The sequence below is a fragment of the Lutjanus erythropterus genome, chromosome 13, assembly GCF_056507025.1.
Source record: "Lutjanus erythropterus isolate fLutEry1 chromosome 13, fLutEry1.hap2, whole genome shotgun sequence".
Taxonomy (NCBI): Eukaryota; Metazoa; Chordata; class Actinopteri; order Lutjaniformes; family Lutjanidae; genus Lutjanus; species Lutjanus erythropterus.
This window is the reverse complement of record NC_139329.1, coordinates 9955902-9977283: the sequence shown is the minus strand read 5'-3', so window position 1 is coordinate 9977283 and position 21382 is coordinate 9955902. Positions and strand designations below refer to the sequence as shown.

The 21382-nt window shown below is 39.3% G+C and overlaps 3 protein-coding genes across 4 annotated transcripts; 2 read left to right on the top strand and 1 right to left on the bottom strand.

Annotated features, from left to right (window-relative positions):
• The first annotated feature begins 547 nt into the window (after window positions 1-547).
• On the top strand, window positions 548-8467 carry LOC146316159 (putative polypeptide N-acetylgalactosaminyltransferase 8). The gene is made up of 11 exons (XM_084733859.1): window positions 548-741; window positions 1437-1785; window positions 2011-2177; window positions 3048-3234; window positions 4030-4227; window positions 4373-4487; window positions 5740-5925; window positions 7199-7336; window positions 7480-7572; window positions 7700-7870; window positions 8006-8467. The coding sequence occupies exons 1-11, from the start codon at window positions 570-572 to the stop codon at window positions 8123-8125; spliced, it is 1896 nt and encodes a 631-aa protein (XP_084589985.1). The 5' UTR covers window positions 548-569; the 3' UTR covers window positions 8126-8467.
• Window positions 8468-11242: 2775 nt separating this feature from the next.
• ribc2 (RIB43A domain with coiled-coils 2) lies at window positions 11243-14973 on the top strand. Its single transcript, XM_084735110.1, has 7 exons — window positions 11243-11459; window positions 12439-12520; window positions 12763-13077; window positions 13687-13805; window positions 14125-14289; window positions 14402-14568; window positions 14681-14973. Exons 1-7 carry the CDS (start codon window positions 11343-11345, stop codon window positions 14748-14750), a joined length of 1035 nt encoding a protein of 344 aa, XP_084591236.1. The 5' UTR covers window positions 11243-11342; the 3' UTR covers window positions 14751-14973.
• A 1-nt stretch (window position 14974) lies between these two features.
• On the bottom strand, window positions 14975-21276 carry ada2a (adenosine deaminase 2a). 2 transcript variants are annotated; one of them, XM_084735109.1, is made up of 10 exons: window positions 20974-21276; window positions 20391-20720; window positions 19339-19558; window positions 17818-18031; window positions 17610-17737; window positions 17421-17511; window positions 17200-17308; window positions 16040-16197; window positions 15697-15899; window positions 14975-15589 (listed from the first exon to the last, which is right to left on the bottom strand). In XM_084735109.1, the coding sequence occupies exons 2-10, from the start codon at window positions 20695-20697 to the stop codon at window positions 15499-15501; spliced, it is 1521 nt and encodes a 506-aa protein (XP_084591235.1). In that variant the 5' UTR covers window positions 20698-20720; window positions 20974-21276; the 3' UTR covers window positions 14975-15498. The 2 variants fall into 2 exon arrangements, with proteins under 2 accessions (XP_084591235.1, XP_084591234.1); XM_084735108.1 differs by lacking the exon at window positions 20974-21276 and having other exon boundaries at window positions 20391-20736.
• Between the last annotated feature and the right edge of the window lie 106 nt (window positions 21277-21382).

Here is a 21382-nt window from a genome sequence, read left to right as displayed (position 1 = left end):
ATCAGTATGAGTTTGGACCCTGCAGGTACAGATAAACTGATGGATATTTGTGATCAAATGTGCTGAATCCAAACACAGACAGACAGACAGACAGTGTACTGTGGAAAGACGCCTCAGCTATTTTCAACAAATCTGTTCAGTCAGGTCATTTCATGTCCCATATGTTGCAAGCAACTACACCTATTATGTTATGTTCATGTTTATGCTCAACTATCCAGACTGTCTGTGACACGCCTAAATGCATCACCCACCACTTGTGGCGTCGGTGGATTCACCACCTCTGAGCAACCTGATGTTTAAGACTCTCTTTCCATGTTTTGCACTTAGTCACTCAGTTTAGCTGCAAGATTAAACAGTTCTTTCTGGATTAATGCAGAGGCTCGTTTTTTTTGACACGCAGATCTTTATTTGTCACACCTGATTCAAACGATCAGCTGGTCATCAAGCCTCTGCAGACGCCTGACAACACCCTGATCATTTGAATCAGGTGTGCTGGAGCAGGGAAACCTATAACACATGCAGGGCAGGGTTCCCTGAGGAACAGGGCTGGGGAACACTGCGTTATCAGCATGAGAGCAGTGAGATGGTTAAAGCGACCCGTCCTCATACTGGGGGGAGTTGTGTTCGTCGTCTGCATGGGCATGTTGCTGACAACTGGATATGTGCGCGTGGCTGAAAAACAGCTGGACAGGTCGCGTGCGAACAGCAGCTCTGAACTGAAGGAAAGCATCGTCAACATCCGTGAGTGGACTGCAAGTTATTGTGTATCTTTCTTTCTTTCTTTTTTTTTTCGCATAGGCTTTACTCAGTTTAATCAGTCACTAAAGAAAGAAAATATCGACTGTCTGTCACCAGTTTATTTGTTTAGGAAGAAAAATGTTTGATCATGAAGATGTGTTTTGTAATATAAGGCTAGATAAATTTTGTCAAGTCTATTTTTCCTGACGTTTGTCTTGTTTCACTGAACATATACTTCAATAGACAGTAATTTTCACATGGTTTTTTGTGTATTTTGTTAGGTTTTTGCTGTGTTTTATCTGATGTCTCTTGTGCTGCAGTAACACGTGATTTTTCACTGGGCATCAACAAAATGTTTATGTAGAATAAATCAATCAATCAACGTTTTGATTTAGAAACAGATTTAATTTGATTTTTGATAGATGTTCCCTTTCCTTACATCTAGAGATTATGGTCTCTACTTGGAAGTGAATGTACTTTTTGCTGGTGCAATGCTTCATTTATAATGGTGTGTTGTGACACATTTTACCTGCAGCTCCTGCAGTTTGGATGTTGCACCTGGCCATATTGATATTTCAATAGTATTTAAATGAATTGTTCAGCTCTAATCTAGTCTATTATTTCTAGCAGAAATCAAGCATACCTCTGGCTCATTTTGTTCCCTCTTTGTCATCCTTGATCCTCACATATTTGTCAAGACAATGCACTCAAAGCTTTTGAGCGAAAGCAGGATGCAATGCATAAAATGATTGAAGAGGACCGAGACAGACGGAAAAAAGCTGTAGAGGTCGAACAGCATCCAGTCAAAAAGCACCCGCAGAAGAAAGAGCAGCCCGAAGCAAAGGTCCAGGACCAGCAGGAGGCCCCCAAAGAGAAGAAGCCCAGTATACTGTTCCCCACATCGGCCCTATTCAAGGAGTGGGGGAAGAATCTGTCTGAGGCTGACCAAAGAGAGGCACAGGCTTTGTTTGAGAGATACGGATATAATGTTTTTCTCAGTGATCGCCTTCCTCTAGATCGAGCTCTTCCAGATACCAGGGATCCAAGGTACAGCTTTAATCCTCATTTCCTGTGATGGCAGACCTCTCATTCTGACAGAGAGGATGAAGTAATGGTCCCTTATGGACTCCACTCAGTTTGTTTAAAAAGCTAATCCTTCACCTTTCTGATCACATGGTTTATCTTTAGTTAAAGCATTTACACAGTTTATGCAAAAGACATTGTAGTTCTAGTTAAAAAAAAACAAACAAAAATCCTTCTGTTTCTGAATAGGTGTTTGAAAAAAAGTTACCCAAAGGACCTGCCAAGTCTTGGAGTGGTGCTGATCTACCTGAACGAGGCCCTGTCTATCATCCAGAGAGCCCTGCGCAGCATCATAGACCGCACCCCTAAAAGCCTATTGAAGGAGATAATAATGGTGGATGACAATAGCTCCAATGGTTGGTTGGTTACCAAAGCAAACCACTACATTCACAATACAGTGGCTTTTAATAGAGTATTATAACTTTGTTCATTTTAGATGTCATGTTGACACGGTAAATTGTTGGTCATATTTTGTTCTTTCATTGTAATCGGACATGATAAAGCATGTAACTTCCAGTTTTTTAGGTTTTGAGTGCTTTGCAGATGTATTTTTTAATCCTTCTCGTGGATACTGTCAAGCTTGAATATATGGCAGTATATGAATGCCAGGTGTTATTTTGGGATTGTAAATTACATGTTTTTTTAAACGTATCAGTTTTTCTCAAGCAGTCTTCTGCCTGGATGCATTTTGTCAAATGAACTTGCACCTTTAAAACAACAGTTCGACATTTTGGGCAAAATGCTTATTGGCTTTCTTGCCTTCTCCGGGATGAGAAGATTGGTATCACACTTGTATGTGTTTGGTAAACACAAAGACTAAGCCAGGAGCTGATTAGGTTAGCTTAGCCGAGCACAAACTGGAAACAGACTGACTCTGTCCAAAAAACAACCTCCTTACAAGCAACTCTAAAGCTCACTAATTAAGATGTTATGTTGTTTGTTTAATCTGTACAAAAACCCAACTGTAAAAACAAAAAATTCTTGGTTTATGGGAGTTGTCTGCTGGACTATTTCTTGGACAGGTGAAGCAACTCCAGTTATTTTTTGCATTTAACAGATGAGGAACAGTATATGTGCCCTGTCTGTGATCAGAACTGTTGTTCCTAAATTCAGCATGCTAATTGTCTGTTTGGGTAATGGGTAATCTGGGTAATCGGTATCGCTTACTGTTGTAAAAACTATATCTGCCAGGCCCCTTATGTGCCCACATTCTCTTTTCAATTCAGAGGACCTGAAGGGAGACCTTGATAATTACGTGCAGTTGCTTGAGCAGCAGAATCCAAGTCTTCGCATTGCAAGAGTGAGGCACACAGAGCAGAAGGGCCTTGCTTACGCCAGGGCTTCTGGGTGGAGGGCTGCCACTGCGGATGTGGTGGCCATCCTGGACGCACATATTGAAGTTCATGAGATGTGGTAAGAATGTGGTTTAAAAACAATAGTTTGTGTAACATTTTTCACTGTTTATAATACTCTCACTGTTTTGTGTGTAATATTTGATTACAGATTAAATGTGCAATAAGCAGTCTTTAATATTATATATTAGTTGCAGCAGTATCTTTCTGAAGATAGGTGGTTTTTTTCAAATTTCAGAATAGCTTATTAGCTTACCACCACCACTGACAACGTTACAATATATAATATATCTACTAAATTTGTCACAGGGCAGAACCCACATCAGAGTACAAACTGACTGGTGATGTTGAAGTTAGCCTCACATTTTAGCTTTTGTTAAACCAGGAGGATTTTGCTGGGAGCAATGATCTTTTTCAGGAACGCCCTGTTTGTACAGGTGCGTGCTTTTGCAACATCCCAGTACAACCACAGTCTGGTCTGTTGGCCCCTGAGCAGCTCCGGTGGGGCAATCAGGGCTTAAAGGCATTGCATAAGGGGTTTGTAGTGTTGGTAATGAGGGAGGGGTGAGTGCTGCTCAGACTTGCAACCTTCTCACCACAGACTCATTTATTAAGGAGAAACCCAGTGCAGTGTTGTGGCAAACTGGCTTTGCCCTATTTTATCTTATTTGGATAACAATAGGCACAGCTCTGTATTTCGGACACACACACACACACAACCTGCTTCAACAATAGATTGTGCAAAAAGACAATTATTGAACCAGCAGTCTCACATGACTTTATTCAGTAAAAGACAATGACATATTATGAATGACACAAACAAAAGACCTGCCTCTCCTCCCTTACTTTCATGCAGGGCTGAACCCCTACTGACACAGATCAAAGCCAACCGGACAGTGGTGGTGTCCCCAGTGTTTGACAGAGTCAACTTTGATGACCTCAAGGTCATTAAGTACCTGCCAGCAGCACACGCCTTCGACTGGGCTTTATGGTGCATGTATGAGGGTTTTTCGCCCGAGTATTATAAACTCAACGACGGCTCATTGCCTGGAAAGTAAGTTACAGTAAAATCAACCAATCTTGTTGTGATTTACATGTCGGACAAATATGACACCATTGTCTTAATAATTGTATGGTGAGCAAGGCATTCTTGATGTTTTAAATGATACAGCACCGACAGTTGTCATCTTTCAATTCAGAAGTCCGTCTGTCATGGGGATCCTCGTCGCTGAAAGGAAATTTCTAGGAGAAATTGGACTCCTTGATGAAGGAATGCAAGTGTATGGCGGAGAAAATGTTGAGCTGGGAATTCGTGTGAGTAGGCCGCACTCATTGAACAGCAAATCCTAAACTTTCTGGAAAAACAAAGGAGTTCAGATCCTGGTTTCAGAACAGTTACCCCTCTCACTTTAGTGTTTACCTCACAATCTTTGGGAGGAACGATAAAGTGATTGCTGCCATCTATAGTATTATAAACAGATGTACAGTGTTTGCCATCTGATAATCCTGGAAACTCATTGATTACTTAAATGGATTGTATTTTGTCTTGTCAGCAGTGCCTGAAGCAGTTTGTTGCCTAATGCACACACAAAACAAGGCAGTATGTCTGCCAGTAAACACACACACACACACACAGACAACAGCAGGGCCTGTTACTTCACAAGTAACTAGTGCACATCGGTAGGGTTTTAAAGTTCCTTTTAGAGCTCAAAAGGTCCAGTGTGTGCGGTTAATATGGGGATTTATTGGTATTAAATGGCAAAAATTGATCATAATAATAATGTAAATATAATAAGCAAGTTTTCATTACTGTAAGATTACCTGAAAATAAGAATTGTGTTTTTGTTACCATAGAATACCCATTTACAGAGGGTGCAGGTCCTTCCATGGAGTCTGCCATGTTACTCCACAGTTTTTCTACAGTAGCCCAGAATGTACAAACCAAGCACTGGCCACAGATGCAGCCTTTGTGCAAGGTTCACAGCCACTGTAGATACTCCTGTACACACTTTGAAGGGGAGAGTAAGTGAAGGTGTTCATCTGGTGGTCAGTCTGCAAGTTCACCACTAGATGCCACTAAATCCTAAATCCTTTTAAGGATCAGTTTGGATTCACCAAAGTCTCACAATAACAAACAAACAAATTGATCAAGGCAAGACAGACCAGCAACTTATGTGTTCTGTGATGTAAAGTTAGTCAGTATGTCAATTTTTTGGCCAACGCACTGCAAAAGTAAAGCAATGAAAATACTCATACATACATTTCTTTGCTTCTGTGCCAGTACTCCTCTTCGCTTTTCTAAACTGGATTGACCAACCACTTACTGCAGTAATACACTGATTATGGATCTGATTACCTCATACAACTCCACTTCAGATAACCTGAACTATCCCTTTGCCCTTTGCCCATAGGTTGTCAGCATTGTAAACAAGTATCTTTTAGCTCCTGTTAACGTTTGTTTTTTCTCATGCATTACACTCACACAATTATATTTTATTGCGTTGTATGAGGTTAAAAGTGTTTTGCTGTTTGTTTTTTTTAATCTGTTGTATGTTTTTGCTCATAGGTGTGGACATGCGGAGGCAGTATTGAAGTAGTTCCATGCTCCAAGATCGCCCACATCGAGAGGAACCACAAGCCCTACATGCCTGACCTGAGCAATGCCATGAAGAGAAATGCCCTGAGAGTAGCAGCAGTTTGGATGGATGAATACAAACACAACATCAACTTGGCGTGGAACTTGCCATTTGAGGTACTTAAAATGTAGTCAAACAACAAAAATGATGATGCCCTTTTTATGGTATACTGAAGGTCCATGCACACAGATCCCAGTGGGTCCTTTGGCCTCTGGCCAGAGAATGGCCCCTTTTTGCCAAGACACTTTTTCTTATCTTCTGTCACATCAATTTTCACTAAAAAGGCGTTATAATGCACACAACTGCATTTGAGTTGTAATTCTGCAAGACTGCACAAGCCCCTCCCTGTTTGACTCCCTGGTCACTGCCATGCAGGTAACACATGCAAATTGGGCAGCATGATCTCCTTGCCTTCACCGGTGCCCTGTATCTGCATTTTTGTAGCCAATAAAGTGATTTGATAGTAAAAAAGCCAATGAAAACCAGGACATGTGGACAAAAAACAAAACAAATTAAAAAAAAAAAAAAAGTATGTTAATGACTGATCTTTAATTGATTTTTCATTAAGAATTTAACCAGTTAAAAATGTATTCATGGATATTTAATCAATAGTTGTGACAGTAACTGCACCTTATCTAGCTTTGTTTTGTCTGCTGGAGACATTTGCTGAATAAGGAAATTGAGAGGGAAAAAAAAGACAAAACAAAAAACAGCCAGTCAAAATGAGTGATAAAACACTTGGTTTATATCACATCAATTATGAATGATTAATTGATTTATTATTTACTTGTACTTGAGTACAGATTTTCAGTACTCTTTCCACCACTGGCTGCAGTTGGCTCTCTGACAGGGTGCAGCCATCTTTGCGATGCGCCATGTCGTAATCAATGACACTGATTATGTCAATGAGTCCCAGCCCCCGCTGCTGCGTAGAGCATGTTCACCTGTTTATTCTAAATGTATTAATGTTGAACGTGTTGCATGTATCCACTGCACTTCCTTTGGGCCCAAACAATATACATGCCAGGTTTGAAGTAGATCAGATGAGCGTTTCTCGGATAAATGAGCTACATACAGACAGAGATTCCTTGCTTTATAGTAATGGGAGAAATATTTAGTTAGCTAGATAATGGGTGGGTTTCCCTTTTTTTCACTTGAGCACCGTCACCCCAAAATGTCTGTGCACATCCCTGATAGACTGCATGCTTCTACACACAGGATGCTGGATAAAAACATTCAAGGCTTCACATTAGAAGCCCTTCCTTTCTTAGATATTAAAGTATTAGTGCATTTTTACTCGCTCTCAGCTCTTAAACTAAAGTGAAGTCATTTGAATTATTTTTGTTCCAATATCACAAACAAATCATGCCGTATTCTTTGCCTCTGCAGAATCACGGAATTGACATTGGGGATATCTCGGAGAGGAAAAAACTCAGAGAGCGGTTGAACTGTAAACCTTTCAAATGGTACCTGGAAAATGTGTATCCCAAGTTGGATCCCTGGGACAACCTACTCGCCTTTGGAGGAGTAAGTTTAATTTTCAATAGTGCTTTGTATGTGTGCCTCATGCATTGCCATGTTAAATTGTGTGTTAGTGACTCACTCCTTTTAGCCATAGTGGTTAAAAAATTTTCACTGACTTTGACAAAATGATGAACGCCCCATTACAGATGAAGAATCTTGACAGTAACATGTGTGTAGACCAAGGCCCAGTGCCAGGTCACACACCCATCGCCTATGTATGCCACTACTATGGACCTCAGGTAAGTAAAGCAGCTAAATGTGGTTACCAAGATTAATGATTATGTCTCTGAAAAGTTAGCGGTAAGCGGAAATTTGTCCCTGTTGTGACTAACTTGCTTGCTGATGCTGCTGTTTTTTATAATTTAGTTCACTTATTATCGTGAGAACGGTGAACTCTACATCGGTGGCATCAAGTCCCACAAGTACAATGACAACCGCTGTTTAGCTGATGTCGGCAAAAAAGAAACGGAGCCTGGCCTTTACAACTGCAAAGAGGCCGTGCAGAAAGGAATGGGGATTTACTGGGACTTCACTCAGGTACTACAACACCTCGACATCAGAGGGTGGATGAGTTTAGGGTGACTCGTGTAGCTTAAAATATTGGCTGTAGCTGTCTGAATGTCATGTGACATACTGTGCATCAGCACTTTTGACCCTTATTCTCTTTTTTAGGGCAAAGAACTGAAGAACAGAGAGACAAAAAGATGTCTGGAGATTACAAACGGCAAACTTCTAATACAGGAATGCTCTGGCCAAAAATGGGAAATCCAAAACATAATCAAAGCCTTTTAAAAATGTGTGTGTATGGCCAACAGGAAGTGCACTTTTCTGCTCATAAGTGTGTAATAACATGATGTGTTACATAGTCGAGTTGATGCTGTTCTGAGTACAGCTCTGATAACTCTCAGTGTGCAAGCAATTTCCCTGTATGTCACAGATATTCCATTTTATTATAGACACTTTACCTCAGCCTGCTTTTAAAGGACAAACCCATTATGCAATTTAAAAATACAAGTTAATACTTTACACCCTCCATTCTTTCCACTCATAGACACCACGTGTATTATATAAAAACTAATGCAAATGTTTGGATTGTTCTTATAATAAACCTATTAACTGTTGCTATACCCCAGATTTTAAGCTTTGCCTTACTTTGTTGCTAAAGTTAAGTTTTGGGTACAACGGTTACAGATTTTTTTTTTTTTTTTGCTAGGGCAGCAGTGGTCAAACAAGGCAAATCATATGATGAAGGAAAATTAAATGAAGTAAAGACCATTGCTGGTATAAAATGAGTAGACTGAGAAAATAAAGCGTTTATAGAGTAGGAAACATCAGTGTACATTCCTGAGGTGACATTCAGTGGTACAGAAGTGTCCTCACTGACTTATGAGTCGTGCAGAACTTACAAAGACACTGTCATCCATAAAGACTCTGCAGGTTTAAATCTACCATACTGTGGTGTTCAATTATTATTAAAGATTTGTCTAGTTGTTGTTGTTGTTCACGTGGGATTATATTTTAAAATGCCCCTTTATAAACTGGATTTTCAGGCTTGTTTTTGTAATCATGAGAAATTTTGTTAAGTCCACTTGTTCAAAGGTGAATGAACTTATTTGTTCATTAGCACAATCCATTTACATTTACATAAAAGTGTTCTTATTTTTTAATTTGTGTTAAATAAATTATAAAGGAACCTCTAATGATTGGCAAGCTGTTGAAAAACACTAAAAGTAGTGGTTACATGAAATGTTTGCACTAACTATAAAAACTAATTGTCTGCTGGAGCAAATGAAAAAATGAGCTAAACAGATTTGTCTGGTTCCCATGCTACTGTATATAAAAACTCATGTGTTGTCTTTTCTCTTCAACCCATTGAAACAATTAAAAATTCAAGGAATGGAGATAATTAATTTAGTTTTTCCTTTTCTGTTTTTATTGTTTGTCATAGTATGGTTAATGGGGCACTGGCGATAATCTATTGCTATTTGGGGGCCTTGGCATGGACAAGTTTGGGCAGTGCTCTCCTGGAAAGCGTCTACACCTCCAGTGAGAAGGTACAGGGATATTTGGGACTTAGTTCATAGATTTATACACGATGGGTGTTGGCAGGCCAACAAAGTTTTGTTCTGTAGTGCTGAGGCAAAGGCCTGTTTGTTTCAAATATTGTTTTTTATGTCTGAGAAATAAAATTTGATTTCCAAAACTGGTTGTTTTTGGTTTTGATGTTTTTTTAAAAAAAAACTCTAAGAGGCTAGGTGCCCAAGACACTCATGTTAAAAGAAGTGTGTTTGGTGGGAAAAAAAAGAAGAAAAAAAGAGCCTTTGACAAGTGGATACTGCTAAATCAAAGCCCTGAGTCAACTGAGCAAATCTCTGTTCTGTTGCATTTGGTGAGTGCTGATGTAGCTCAGTTGCGTGCTTTTGAGAAGAGATTCTTGCACTGACCATCTTTGAGGGGTTTTCCACCCACTGGCAACAAAAGACTTTCAGAGTGTGAGGGATCATTTACTTTGCGCAGACTTTCATGTGAAAAGGTCTAGTTTTTGATGTGGCTTTCTGCGCAGACACAGCAGACTGATCAACAGGTCAAAATAAAATGCCCTTTAAATCTATGAGCTGGGCTGTATATTGCATGAGATTAAGGAGGAAATCATGCATTTGATCACCTTTGTTGGGGGGAATAAAGCAACCACCACCATCTTCTCCAACAACTTTAAATGAATCATGCCTGAAGATGACGGGTGATGGCTGAAGGATCTTCTTTCAATTTTTTGGCAATGAATTACTGCCAACAAATTTAATGGATGCTTATGTTGTAATCAATCCTGTAATGACCAGTATACAGTATATAGTTTTATTTTTTATTCCATTTGATTATGCTTCTGCTTAGGTTGAAGGTGGAGTCAAAATATGTGACATCACATGTGTGGATGTGTAGCAGGGGGATACTGGGAGTCAGGTACAATTGGCCAATCAGGAGGAGAGTTGTTAAGAGGCCCATGAAGCACAGGTGTGTAAGCTTCACTCATGCTACTGAGATTACTCCTGTGCACATGCTTCCTTGGTAAACCAAACAAATCCTGTTCTGTTTGCACCCTGAGGTAATTTATTTGTATATATTATGCAAATAGGGAATCTTTATAAAAATGTGGGTCTGCCAATAATTTATTCTTTCTTTTGTAAAGGGTCCTAACAGTCCCAGAATTGTGCCAGTGGCAAGGTATGAGAATGTCTCCTTATTACCAAGCATTGTTTGCATGTCTGTAGACTGAGATTTAACATACGTGCTCTGTTAAATTTACAGGGAAAGTGCTGGTTGCTGTTTACAACCTATTATATTATTTGGATTTTGTTTATTGAGTTTAGTAGTTTGAGTATATGGCTAACTTACAGCTCTGCTTTTTGTTTTAGTGCTGCAGCTGGTGTTGGCCTTTGGTCACAGGAGCAGCTGGTGCAGTGGGAGTTCACCCATTGATTTGTGGTGCTATCCTTGGTGGCACCGGTATTAGTTTGGGTGTGTTTCTGTTGGAGTAAAGAGGGTTTATTTTGTTTTCTAGTTTTGGTATTTAATTATATTGTTTTGTTTTGTTCACTTCTAGTATACTATCAGTGCACCAGCCTGCTGACTGGTGTGCCACCACCCCCTGCAGCGAGATATGCTACTTTTTAACCTTTTAATTGATGTTAGCGACCCTTCATTGTAATAAAACAGCCTGTTATGGCATTTTGACCCACACTGACTTTTGGCTTCGTCATAACTTTCGTCTGTATGTAATTTTAGAGCTGCGAAAAATATTTATTCTTTGTTTTTGTAACGCGTTCCAACGAAACAACAAGCATCTTAAGACCCCATATGGTGGCAGATGCCGGGAAAAGCCGACAACCTCCGAAGGCGCACGAACTATGGTTTCTTAGCAACCAGTGTGTTGACAAGTTAGCTGAGTTTGTCGACAGTTTGTTTGAACTACAACACCACATAGCGTTACTTAATACACTATTTTCTGGTCAAAATGTTTAACGTTGAATTACTCTCAGACCGCATCGCTAGAGCAAGTCTGCAAAGACGTCGAGACAAAGAGACAGAGAGACAAGAGAGGATTTTTAATGACAAACTGAGGACGATCGGGGTAAGAGAAGATTTGCTCGGTGTTCGACTGTCTCTGTAGCAGAGCAATGCTAATTATGCTAACCTTGCTCTATACAGGCATTAACTACAGTGGTTTATAAAGTATTCAGATCCATCACTTAAGTAAAAGTATGAATGTTATCCTGTAAAAATCCTGCATTGAAAATATCAAGTTTAATCAGGAAAACTCTTATGACCTACATCTGATTATTTTCACTTTTTGTAAAAGAAGGCTTGTTTTGTCCAACCAATAACACAGAATTCAAAATTATTGAAATAATTAAAAGGAAAAGCAGCAAATCCTTACTTAACAGGCTGGAGCAATAAAATATTTGCATGACAAACGATTTTAAGAATAGCTGCTACTTAATTTTCTATCGATCAACTAATAGTTTCAGCTGTACCTGAATATATTACTAGATAGCGTAGTTTATAACAAAACATAAACTGTTATTGGTTTGTATGCAAAATCTATAAGTTACCAAATATTTTTGGTCAAGAAAAAGTACTATATTACTCTCTGAAACATAAGAGTAAAAGAAAGTGTCATGAAAGAACTCAAGTATTATATTCCACTGGAGCTGCAACTATTTTTTTTTTTTTTTTTACAACTACTAAATTAATCACCAACTATTTTTTAACTATCGTACTACTTTTTTATGGTTTTGAGTTTTTTTGTTTTTTTTAAGAAAAATGTCCAAATTCTATGATTTCACCTTCTTAAATGTCTGATTTCTGTAGTCCTCTATGACAGTAAAGTGAATATCTGTTGTAGACAAAACAAGACATTTAAGGACATCACTTTGAGCTTTGAAAAACAGTGATCGACATTTTTCTTAATATCCTGACATTATGGACCAAATAACTAATGGATTAATCAAGAAAATGATCAAAAGATTCATCTATAATGACAATAGTCATTAGTAGTTCACCACTGTTTAATCTTTAGCTAGATGTCATGACCGTGGTCTGTGTTATAGGTTGACAAGGAAGCCCTGGACATACAAGTGAAAGAAAAGAAGAAACAAGAAGAGGCAGCAAAAGAGGAACATAATGCTTATGGTGAGTTGGCTAAACATGGCTTCCTCATGTTAACTTATTGTAATGGTTTTGTCAGTGATAATGTGTTCTGGGAGGGCAGCTTATCACAGAGAAAACAGCCTTACTGTTAACAGAAGAGTTAACTTGAATAATGTCCTTTTACTCTCTGACAGAGAACAGTATCTAATCAAAAAATAATGAAGAATTTCTAATGAAGTGCATTGTGATGTCTGTGTTTCTTTGTTGTTGTTTTTTTATTACAGATGCTGATATGCGCCAAAATAGCAAATTAGCTTGCCTTCTCCATCACAGACAAGTGAAGGAGAAGCGTGCAATGGAAAGGGCCGTTGACAACTACCGGCATCAGTACCAGCAGCCTTGCAGCCGGCGGGAGCACGACCTGAACGACCCAGACCGCTGCAGAAAAGCCGGTGATGTACAGATGATACTCTCGGACCTGGTGGGCGAAGATCCGGACAGTCAGAGCAGACGGCAGAGACAGAAGCAGCAGCTCAGAGAGTGGCTCATCCAGCAGCAGAGTGAGAGAGCAGCAGAAAAGCACCAACAAAAGCTGGAAGGTAGATCCAACACAACAGGTCTATTCAATTACATGTATAGAAGGGCCAGATTTGAAAAAAGTGCCAAGGGGCCGGACATTTACTTAACCTATGTACAGTATGTACCTGTACAGTGAGGAATTTATTTTTTTCCCTCCACTTTATTAGTTTGAAGAAGAAGAAGAATATGTACAAAAGTATAGGAAAACATTGAACCTTTGTAATTCTAGATCAGAAGTAGCTTGTTGTTTTAATAAACACACTGTTGCATTCAGCATCCTTTTTTTTTACTCAGTTTGACTGCTAAATTCCCTCTGCTAAAACAGAGTTAAAAAAAAAAAAAAAGACCAATGAAAACCAATTAGTGGGTTTATTAGCCCACTAATAAAATGATTATTTTCTAATGAACAATGTAAACACCCATAAACTTGTTAGCAAGTAATTTAAATAATCACAATTACTGTTTTTTTTAACATTTCTAAAATGATCAAAGAGCTGGATTGAGATCCTTAAAGGGCTGGATTCCTGCCACTGGTTACCAGTTGAATAGGCGTGCTATTCAAGATACACATGCTAAGTTCACACACAGATACAAAACGCACACTGACTTCCTTGTCTGTACTTCTTCAGAGCAGCACTATGAGCAAAGCAGAGTAGAAATGGACAACAAAGCTCTGCAGCTTCAGAGTGTTGAGATGGAGAGGAGAAAAGCAGCAGCTATTGCCACTATGAAGTACAATCTAACCAAGGTAAACCTGATGGTGGTGGTTAAAGTGTCTTTGAAAATATGAATTAATTAAATAGAATTAAATAGGAATGTCAAAGCTTGGAAACGCACGAGAATGACATTTTAACTGCACGCATGTTTTTTTGTTTAAATGTCTTGTGTTAAATTGTATAATTTTTTAAAGTAAAACCTTAGCAGCTTTTATTTCATCGATATATTTTCTTTAAAAAAGTTATTTTGGTTAATGTTAGACATTGAACTGGAGTTGTTGTGAGTTGAGGTGCAGTAACAACACTTTTCTGTCAACTCAAATTTTTTTTGCTGGGTCTGGATGGGCAAAGATTGAAGAGAAGGGGCAGCAAGGACAACTGGCAGGTATAGATGATGAACCCACCCCGGGCATGATGGGAGTGCCTGGTCTTTGTCCAGGCAGCGATAGGAGAGCGCCTCCAGAGAGCCTGCAGCAGATCATTCAGTTCCAGAAATATCAAATAGAGGAGAAAAAGGTGAAAGAGGAACAAATGACACTCAAAACACATGCTATTTTTTTTCCCCATTTTCATTTGAAAAGCAGTCACTAGGAAGCTGTTCACTGTGTTACATTTGTGTCATCTGCAGAGGATGGAATTTGAGAAAAAGCAAGAGGAGCAGCAATATGACGGTGTCCGTGTGGACTCGGCTCATACAGCTGTGTTAATGGAGAGGCAGCAGGCAAGACTGAACAAGCAGCTGAGACGACAGCTGGACAGCACTAACATGAAGCTGGCCCAAACACACAAAGAACAGTCAGTAACATGAAGAAAACAGATTTTTTTTGGTCGGGTCTACACATAGGCCTGTTTTCAAGAAAAAACAAACAAACTAATGTCTCACTTTGTGTCCTGGTGTCATTTTAAGGAAACCAGACATTGAAAGAGGACGCATTGATGACAGCTTCTTCTCCCAGTTCAACACCTGCAGCAGATGATGGACAACACGCTTCACTGAAGACTCACTCAGCACTGATAATGGCGCTACATAGAAAGAACACTGAATAAACAGAACCACGCAGTAAATCAAAGGTTGTTTTTATGTTTAATTATGTAAAATTTAAGTTTAGCACTTCACAACATTTAAATACGTCTGGATGATGCTGACAGTTGAATTCTGGCTAAGGCTTCAAAAAATATCCTCAGGCAGGTAGAATATGTCTGTTTCTAAGGGAGTTTTTTTAATAGATTACATCAAATGTGCAAGTTCAGTTAAGCCCTTTTATATATCCATGAGAGTTAAAAATCTAAAAAGCACAAGATTTTTCACAGATTTAACAAGCTGCATGTTTCACTCTTACAAAGCACAAGCAAACCACAAACACACTACAAAGAGAAATCACCCTGCTCTGTTGCTGTTCCCAGAAATATACACAAACCTGAATTTTAAAGTGCAAATACATTAAAAATCTGTTATAAAACCAGACATAACAAGGTGCCTTTGATTTAAGCTATTTCACATTTGTTGTTCAAGTAATGATCATAAATTTTATGGGGCATAGCTCAGGTCTTTTTCATGCTACAACACGGAACAGCAGGCGTTTGTTACAGCAGATGCAACTTGTCATGGTAGGAAAAACACTTTAACATTCCATTTATAATTTACCTTTGCTAAAAGGCGTGATGGCGTGAAGGCATTTGAAGATTGTACTACAGACAGTGTTTAAAAAAAAGCTAATTTCGTTCTTATAAAACGTTTTCAGAGACAAACTTATCCCATCTTTTCTGCCACAGAGCCAGGGCTTCCTCCTGTTGCTTCGGAGTCAAAGAACTATACCTGAAAGAAAGACAAAGAAATGTCAGGTAGAGGTGTGCTGCAGCACGTGAGCCCTCACACATGAGTCATTTGTGATTTGTAAATTTGTCATCCTAGCTGAACCTCACCTAATAGAGTTTATGGCCAACTGTTTGAGGGAGCCTACATTGGATCTGATACCACCAAAGCCCACAAAAGCTTCATAGAAGTCATAAGAGAGTCCAGAGGCACCGAACATGGCAGGGTCATCAGAACTGATGACCAGCGGGTGGTTCTCCGACATCAGTGCAGCTGCTGGATGGTTTCGCAGATCTTTTACCAGCATCATCACCTGAATGAGAATAGAAAAGGGGCTATTTGTTTACAAGATGCAAGGTCACTTAAGTATAGCCCGGTTTTAAGTATTAGATTTTTAACTGAAAAATGTGCATATTTTTATTTTACAATACAGTTTACAAGATGATAGTGTACCTGGTTGGAGATGGGGCACACTTCCAAAGCCACTCCTCTCCTCCTTGACAGATCTTTGGCCACTGGGTGGCGAAGCAGAGCAAAACCATGTCCAATACGAGACGTGTTAAACAGAAGAGCGTCCAGCATGTTCTGGTCCACCTCTGTGCCCTCGAGATCTTCATATAGTGCAGAGAAATCAAAATGCATGTTATTTTGTTTTATAGCACAAAATGATACAGTAAGATGTTCTTAAATGACTTGTATTTCCCTTTCCTTTCTGCTCTTGGTAAAGACAATTTCTTTATTTTTGCAACAATTTGGAAAAGGACAAACAGGCAGAAAAGGACAAAGATATTCAGATATGCTCATGATAATGTTTGCATGGTATCTTATTTTTGCTTTAGGGCTTTAACAGTCAAAAGTGTGAAAATACATGTCTTGATTTCTTCATTAAACTACTAAACTCCCCATTGCATTTGTGATAAATCAAACATTCAAATACTACAATTGATTTAAACCCTAAGAACTCTTTGACAAAGGAACTTTTTGTCTGAACTATTTAAAAATTACATTATTTCTGATGTTACATTTGGCAGTTAACTTGCTTACAATTAGTTACACATTAAAGGGATAGTTTCGATATTTTTTTTTTTTTTGGTAAGTGGGATTGTATGAGGTTCATCATAGTCAGTGTACTACCTACAGTAGATGGCAGCTGCCATGATCCCAGTTTGGAGAAGCTGCAGGAGTACAGTGTAGGAAGCTAAACAATGTACTACGGTGCACAGCAGCCAAAACGTATTTTAGCCACATAAAAAGGCAAGATATGTGAAATATATTGTACACTTAGATATATTATTTAGAGCTGTTTATTCTATTTGTATCTTGTATCTTTAAACCACGAATAACTACCCTCTGCTACTAGTGCCAATTACCTGCAACCTACAGAAAAGAGGGTGTGTCTAATAAATTCCTTTAAACGCATTAATCCAAACAGATGTTACTGTTGCATCTTATTTGCACTTTGAATCTTACTTCTTATTTTACACATAAGGCACGAGCATCCAGACAGCTACCTGTTTTACACACACTGATCATCTGAGCCACAGGCTGCAGTATATAATGTGCAATACAAACTGAATGTTGAAGTTTTATACAGCAGGCACTGATGAGCTCACCAGTCTCTCCAGCATGGAAAAAGAAAGGAAGAGTCACTCCTCTATCTGCAGGCAGTGACAAGGCATCTCTGAAATACCACAGGGGTCTGCCACTATCCTCGCGGCCCACCTGAACACAAAGAGAGGAAGTTAACACCTTAACTAACAAACAGAGAAGTCATGCTATTACATAATTAAACAAACGGTTCCCCTTGTTACCAAACACTGCTGTTGCCTCTCACCAGATCAAAACCAGCCATGATATCTGGAAAATCTTTCTGTAGTTGCATAGCCTCCTCCACAACTCCAGTCATCACGGATATATTCACTCCCCTGAAACAAACAGTGTTGAAGCAGAATCAAAGTATGTACCAACCTGTCATTCAAACTAGTAAGTAAAAATCCATTGTAAGGACATTGAGAGCAGTCACCTGTGGATTGTGAAGATGATTCTTGCTCCGAAGAAGTCTGGGTGCTCTGCTGTGAACTGTCTGGTGACATCCTGGTAGGTCTTCAGAGTCCAGGCTCTGTCATGAGTGCTGCCGTCCAGCTCATATATCTGAGCACCAGAAAAACCCACAACTTAATTATCAATAAATTAACAGAAGAGTGAAAGCACTGAGAATGGTATTAGTCTACCTCCGGGAGTAAAGCCCGCAGTTCCAAATACATGACGTTATCCATGTAAAACTCGGTGAGGCCTTTGTAGTAGTAGTCTCTGAAGACAGGAGCGTATGTGACCAGACCCCACATTGCAAGGAAAGCCTGTTCAAACCTATCCCATATCACATCCTGGCTGGGGTACACCGCTTCTGGATCCTGGTCAGTGAAGATCGTCAGGTTGCCCATGATGCTGAGAGTGAAGATGCAGTTGTGATTAGATTATCTTTGTCATTTTGGGTCTATTTCAGACTGTCAACATTTATTTCTTAACATTTCTTTGTAAAAGACGTTGACCTTTCTGGAAAACGGTGCATTTACAGTGGCAACCTCATGCTGCATAAGTGGATCTGAACAAAAAGTACAACAAATAAAGTAATCAAAAATGTTTAAACAATCCAACCTTTTGCCATCTTGTTTCAAAAGGAAATGCATCACAAAAGAAAGTAATGATATAGTTTTATGGGACCTTTAAAATAAAACTATTACATTAAAGGTACCTCCAAATTAAACTGCCAGTGACTGACAGTGGTAACAGAGTGAAATTATTCACTGACCTAAAGCCACTCAATTCTGGCAACAATATACAGATGAAATAAAAAGTAATGCATTTGAATTTTGTTTAAGTGTATGTTATATTTAGAATATTTTCACCACATAAGCTTGCCGTCAGACAGCCTTTTGCAACGATAAACTGAAGCCATTATATTCTCCAAACCCAGACTCCTTTGATAGTAACAGAAATTTTATCTTGCAGAACATGGGAATTGTTATTATACTGCTGCCTCTATTAGTTTGTTTGTTTGTTAGTTTATGACTTTGCTGTTTTAAAAGGATTCACTGAAGTTAGTGGTAGACAATCAACTCCTGTGTTCTGTGAGGTTAAATTACTTTTTTTGTCAAAGCGGTCTAGTGGCATTGGAATGAGCAATGGAAAAGGCTGTCTGACGTCAGGGTAAAGCAGTGAAAATATTCTAAATATACCATACAGTGAAACTGATATTGATCTTTTTGGGGCTAAAATACCTTTGCTGCTGACCCTGCCCATGGAAGTACATTGCTTAGCTTCCATACATTTACTTCCCCCCCGTTTCCCCATTACTGGGGGTGTGCCAACCACTGTCGTTAATACACTGACTATGGATAAGTAGCTCACACAACCCCACTTTAAAAAAAATCTAAATGTGTAATTTGTGTGGACATTGAGAAATTGAAGATGCATTTGAGGTCTTAAAAGACCTCAAAAAACTTAAAAGAAAACATGGTTGATGTGCAATGTACATTTTTCAGTAAAATAAATGAGGTTCCTCTAAGGTGTGGACATGACACACACAGGAAAACAAGCACAAATACTGGAAAAAATATGAAGCTTCAAGGGGAATTAAGGGTCAAATTATTGGGATGTGATGACATAAAATAAAAACATACAGTGCTGTGAGTGTTTTCTGTTTTATGAAATTCTTTGAAAAAAAAAATTAATTTGCTTCCATGAGTAAGTACCTGTCGTCTAGATCTGTGGTGTTGACCATCTTAGCCCTGATGTTTTCCAGCAGGGTCCAGGGTGAGCAATGTGGCAGAGCTTTGGGCTTCTGGGATGAGAAGATGAATCTGATTGAGTGGTTGTCAGTGACGCACATGTAGCAGTAGGGCCAATAGGTCACGTTCTTCACTAGCCATTCCACGCTAGCCATAGAGAAGTCATGGACATGAAGAGCTCCCCCTTGAAGAATTGTACAGGATTAATAAAGATATAAAGGCTAGAAAGACTTTGATTCATCGATTCACTCTGTTCATTAAGAATTTGTAAATATTCTCTGAGTGAAGGAATTCAAATGTTGTGATTTCTCAGAATCTTTTAAGAACATTATAAAAAACAGCAGATCAGTGTCAGACTAGCAAGAAACCAGCACCAGCATGACTGTCCTCTCCACAGCCTGCTGGAGCTGCTCTTAATCATCTGCAAATAATTGCCTCTATTAATTGATAAAACTTTAAAGTCCATTGGACATCAGGCAATGGTGACTATAACTGTCTATACTACAGCTGCATGATTTGGTAAAAAAGACAAATTGTAATTATTTTGACAGAAACTGTGATTGCAATATCAATCAATATGTAATACGATTAGTGGACATAATCTGTTTCACATTACAATTTTCATGCTGATGTGATATTTATTGAGGTTTGTACCAAACAAACATGTTTTCTTTTATCTGGAGAATAAGATTTTTAGGTCAGGTCATCTATGAAGCACTACAGCACCTCATTATATTGCTGTTTGCTCATACATTTTTCCTTTTTCGAAATATTGCGATTTGGTTAGGGTTCTGCAATTTGAATATTGCACTTGGCCATATTGAAATTTCATTGCAATTGTGATTAATTGTGCAGACTTACTACCTACTCTGGACAAGTGTCCGTTTAAATATCCACGACAGCTCAAATGTTGTGAGAAATGATGAAAGCAAACAACCAACACACTACAAAGAGAACTGCAAAAGTGCAAGATGTGTATACACTTGAAACACAGTGAGTTGTGAAACTGAACACACCTTTGGGCATCTTCTGGAGCAGGCTAAAGATGGGACTGGTCCTGATGAGGGGCCTGGCCTTGAAAAAGTGCATGGCGGGAGGAAAGTTCGCCCTCATTATCTCCTTCTGCTTCATTTTGAACAGAAGAGCGTCCAGCTGCTGCTCAGCATCAGTCAGCGCCATCTGCCCACCTGTCTGCATGGAGGCCTCCAGCTCAATCAGGGCCTCTCTCTGCCTGGGGTCTGGGACGGACAGGCCACCGCTCAAGAAGTACAAGAGCAGACAGGCCGCAGCCGCGTGGGGGCGCTGCAGCAACACTGCCATCATCCAACGAGTGACTGTGGAACTGGCTTTGAGAGAAAACATGAACAAGGGTTACAGCCGACATTACAGAGAGGCAGAGAGCCTGTTTCAAGAACCGAAAACGCTAAGTGAGGCAAAAATAATTATACAACGCCAGCTGGACTAAAGAAAAAAAAAAAACAGCCAGATGTTTGGTCTTCAGTAATCATTCCTACCATGTTTCCTACAATAACTACCAAGTGCAAACAGACACACGGCTAACAAGAGGCTAAATAACAATACATGTTAAAGTTTGATTACTTGAATGTAGCTGTGCACAGTTTGATAAATGTAAAATACTGTAGCGTTACGGCAGGTTAGTGTACAATAGGTAGCTTAGCTGGTGCCTCGAAAACAGGCGACGATTTGGTAAACAGTCCAGTTGAAACTCACTTTAAAGACAGCAGACCACAGCAAGCCTTGCCTGATGGTGTCAACTGGAAATACGTGTATACGTTTATCAAATAGCTTATTTTATGATGGTAGAGTCACGAAAATAAGCTCGCGAAAGACACCCCTAAAGCTACAGTGGGTTTCCGCTGTGGGGACCTTGTATTTTAAACAGACATTGAGTAATTTGTTCCCTGGTCTTTGACTGTCAGGCAAACGCTTTTTTCAGCCTGCACGTAAGTCCCGCCCTGTCCCACTATGATTGGTTGAAACCTAACCC

Excerpts from the sequence above, each read along its gene's own strand:
- LOC146316159 (XM_084733859.1), top strand. The coding sequence starts at position 570 with ATGAGAGCAGTGAGATGGTTAAAGCGACCCGTCCTCATACTGGGGGGA. Across the intron at positions 2,178-3,047 it reads GGATGACAATAGCTCCAATG|AGGACCTGAAGGGAGACCTT; the intron begins GTTGGTTGGTTA and ends TTTTCAATTCAG. Across the intron at positions 4,228-4,372 it reads GACGGCTCATTGCCTGGAAA|AAGTCCGTCTGTCATGGGGA; the intron begins GTAAGTTACAGT and ends CTTTCAATTCAG.
- ribc2 (XM_084735110.1), top strand. The coding sequence starts at position 11,343 with ATGTTTAACGTTGAATTACTCTCAGACCGCATCGCTAGAGCAAGTCTG. Across the intron at positions 13,806-14,124 it reads TGAAGTACAATCTAACCAAG|ATTGAAGAGAAGGGGCAGCA; the intron begins GTAAACCTGATG and ends GGATGGGCAAAG. Across the intron at positions 14,290-14,401 it reads ATCAAATAGAGGAGAAAAAG|AGGATGGAATTTGAGAAAAA; the intron begins GTGAAAGAGGAA and ends TGTCATCTGCAG.
- ada2a (XM_084735108.1), bottom strand. The coding sequence starts at position 20,736 with ATGTTTTCTCTCAAAGCCAGTTCCACAGTCACTCGTTGGATGATGGCA. Across the intron at positions 17,309-17,420 it reads TCATGGCTGGTTTTGATCTG|GTGGGCCGCGAGGATAGTGG; the intron begins GTGAGAGGCAAC and ends CTTTGTGTTCAG. Across the intron at positions 15,900-16,039 it reads TGTGCCCCATCTCCAACCAG|GTGATGATGCTGGTAAAAGA; the intron begins GTACACTATCAT and ends ATTCTCATTCAG.